This window comes from Silene latifolia, chromosome 8 (genome assembly GCF_048544455.1).
Source record: "Silene latifolia isolate original U9 population chromosome 8, ASM4854445v1, whole genome shotgun sequence".
Classification (NCBI taxonomy): Eukaryota; Viridiplantae; Streptophyta; class Magnoliopsida; order Caryophyllales; family Caryophyllaceae; genus Silene; species Silene latifolia.
Window position 1 is genome coordinate 29,620,017 of NC_133533.1, and position 3,202 is coordinate 29,623,218.

General features: G+C 38.6%; 1 protein-coding gene across 1 annotated transcript; it reads left to right on the forward strand.

The window, feature by feature from the left end:
• The first annotated feature begins 219 nt into the window (after positions 1-219).
• Positions 220-2,073, forward strand: LOC141594951 (putative E3 ubiquitin-protein ligase ARI5). The gene has a single exon (XM_074414931.1). It carries the CDS (start codon positions 349-351, stop codon positions 2,071-2,073), a length of 1,725 nt encoding a protein of 574 aa, XP_074271032.1. The 5' UTR covers positions 220-348.
• Positions 2,074-3,202: the final 1,129 nt, after the last annotated feature.

Sequence of the window (3,202 nt, forward strand, 5' to 3'; positions counted from 1 at the left end):
AGAATTGTTGAATTAAATATAAGGAATAATAACTTTCCAAATTTACTTCCACGGTTCGCTAATGTACTATTCCGTATATATGTAGGTCAATTGTGGAAGTTGAGTGGAACTACATAATCATCAAACAAAATCTTCTAATATTACCCAAAAAAGGACATGTTTCCTAATCTTCTAGTATAAGTTTCCTATGCGTCTCCCAACTTTTAAGCTACAGCAGAATTGGGTCTTTTATTTTTGTGTTAAAGGAGCTACAAGGGCGTTGCATATACAAGGTGAAAAAATTCAAACCTGCAACGTATTGTCCATAGACTCGAGAATTTGATTTCTAAAAGATTGTTTTCCGCAATAATGTATTCAGAAGACGAAGAAGAAATATACCCTAAAGACGAAGATATATATTCTGAAGACGAGGATATATACTCTGAACACGAAGACTGCTACGAAACTGACAGCGAATTCGACACCAGCGATTTGGCAGCGGATGCCATCTTCAAGAAAAGTTACAGAATCTTACAGGAGGCTGATGTCCAAGAGCTCCTAGACAATGTAGTTGGACATGTTTCGTCTGCTCTCTGTATATCCGAAGATGAAGCAATCAAAGTGCTTTACCACTATAAGTGGAAGGACTCGTTGCTACTCGACGAGTGGTTCTCCAATGAAGAAAAAGTTCGAGAGAATGTCGGCTTGCCAACCACCCATGCCCCGTTCAGCTGTTCAGAACAATTGACTGCTTGTGGGATTTGTCTCGAGTCGTTTCCTCTTGATAATCACCACTTTTATCCCACTGTGTGTGGGCATCTCTATTGTGTAACATGTTGGAAACATTACCTTAGTATATCAATAAAAGACGGTCCTGGATGCTTGTCATTGAGATGCCCGGATCCTGCGTGCCATGCTGCTGTTGTCGGTCAGGACATGGTTGATAAACTTGCATTAGATGAAGAGAGAAAAAAATATGTTCATTATTTATTTCGGTCATATGTCGAACAAAACAAGAAGATGAAGTGGTGTCCAGGTCCCGGATGTGAGAATGCCGTGGAATTTGAGATTGGAAGCGAGGGCGTTTATGACGTTACCTGCCTTTGTTCACACGCTTTCTGTTGGAACTGTATCGAGGAGGACCACCGGCCTGTGGATTGTGACACGGTGGTAAAGTGGACCCTGAAGAACAAGTCGCAATCTCAAAATACAAACTGGATTGCTGCCAACTCAAAACCGTGTCCAAAGTGCAAGCGCCCGATCCAGAAGAACCAAGGTTGTATGCATATGACATGCAGCAAGCCCTGCCTCTATGAATTCTGCTGGCTATGCCTTGAACCATGGTCGAACCACGGTGAAAATACCGGGGGATACTATCAATGTAATATATACAACTCTGCAAAAAAAAGTGGCAAGTATGATGATGAAGAAGAAAAGAGAAAAACCGCGGAAAAAACATTACAGAAATACCTGCATCATTATGAAAGATGGATAAGTAACCATAATTCAAGACAAAGGGCTATTGACGATTTGCGCAAGACGAAAACTGATTTAAATAAGCTTAGTGACAAGTTTAAGATTACCGATACTGAACTCGTGTTTATGATAGAAGCTTGGGAACAAATTATAGAGTGCAGGCGAGTTTTAAAGTGGACTTATGCATATGGCTTTTATTTACAAGACCGTTTAGTTGCCAAGAAAAGCTTGTTCGAGTGCTTACAAGGTCAGGCCGAGGCTTGTCTTGAGAGGCTTCATCAATGTGTAGAAGAGGAGCTATCGGTTTTGCTTAAAGACGACGAAGAAGTAGAAAACCAGGAAGAAGAAGAAGATTCCAGAACATTGTGCAAGGGAGATGGAAGGGAAGAGTTAGAAAAGAAACAGAAGGTAGAAGCGGAAATTAGAGCATTACGACCCAAGCTGAGTAAAATAACCAGTGTAACACGGTCATATTTTGACAATTTGGTTAAGGCACTGGTGAATGATTTGTCGGAAGTTAAACCAACATATAAGAAGAAGGCGAACGAGCAGGCAAAGGAAAAACAAGTATTTAATAAGGATAGGTATTACAATCGAAACGTTAGATCACAAAGGTAATAATACTTCATCAATCAAAATGTTGTAACAAATGGTTTCAGATTACAATTCTGTCAAAATATTTTTAAGCTTATTATCAATAAAATTAGATTTATAAGCATACATCATTGAATCGGAAAGGATGGTAAAACTGAAATTGAAACCGTAAATTTTACCTTCAGGGACGGGTAGGCACTGTTGTTCATGCCCAAATTCTTGTACACTTCAGGAATTGCTGATATCTGTCCTCAAACAAAGCACAGAATCTGCTGAGTGAAATAGTCTTAGTAAATTCCGTCAATCCTCCTACGATTCAGATAATCGCTTGATCAGACATATATTCACAATGAAGAAAGCTTAATACCAAATCAGAGCTTCTATGGAATGTGACTATTATTATTTGCTGTGAGATGTAAACGACACTGACAAACTCGGTGGACGGAACCTTTGACACAAATCCCATGTTAAGCTGTAATCATAGCTTAGCCGTACTGAATTAAATTCTTGAATTCGAAATTAAAAGAAATAACGTAAATTTTTTCCAAAGTTTAGCGATCTTGTTTTCATCTAATTACTGTTATCGAAATTTTTTCTAGTTCAAAAGTAGTCCATCGACGGTTTAATGTTGACAAATTTGAATACATCAATACATTAGGATCAAAATTACTCGACCCAAAAAAACTCGAATTGAACCAAACCCAAAAATTGAGAACCTAAATCATACTGTATTTCATTCTAAAAGAATCCAACCTGATCCGACTGAACCATTTCTCAAATTTAGTTATCTTGATTAAATACTCCATATATGCTAAATATATACTACCGGAAACACCAAAGCGGCCGATCGCTCCTTCAAATCCACGGTTTCATCGTCGGCAACAATCTCAATACTAACCTTAATGAGTTAATGGGGTTTGTTCGGGATATTTATATGTTTTTGTTCTTGTCGAAATCTTGTTGCTCAAATTTGTACAAATGGGAAGGGAAACAGTTGCATAGTCTGTTAATTAGAAGTGGGTTTTGTTCGGATTTGTTTGTCTCGACGTCGATGGTGGATATGTCTGCACGGAAGGTGTTTGATGAAATGCCTAAGAGAAGTGTGGTGTCGTGGACGGCTTTGGTATGTGGGTATGCTAAATCAGGGGATATT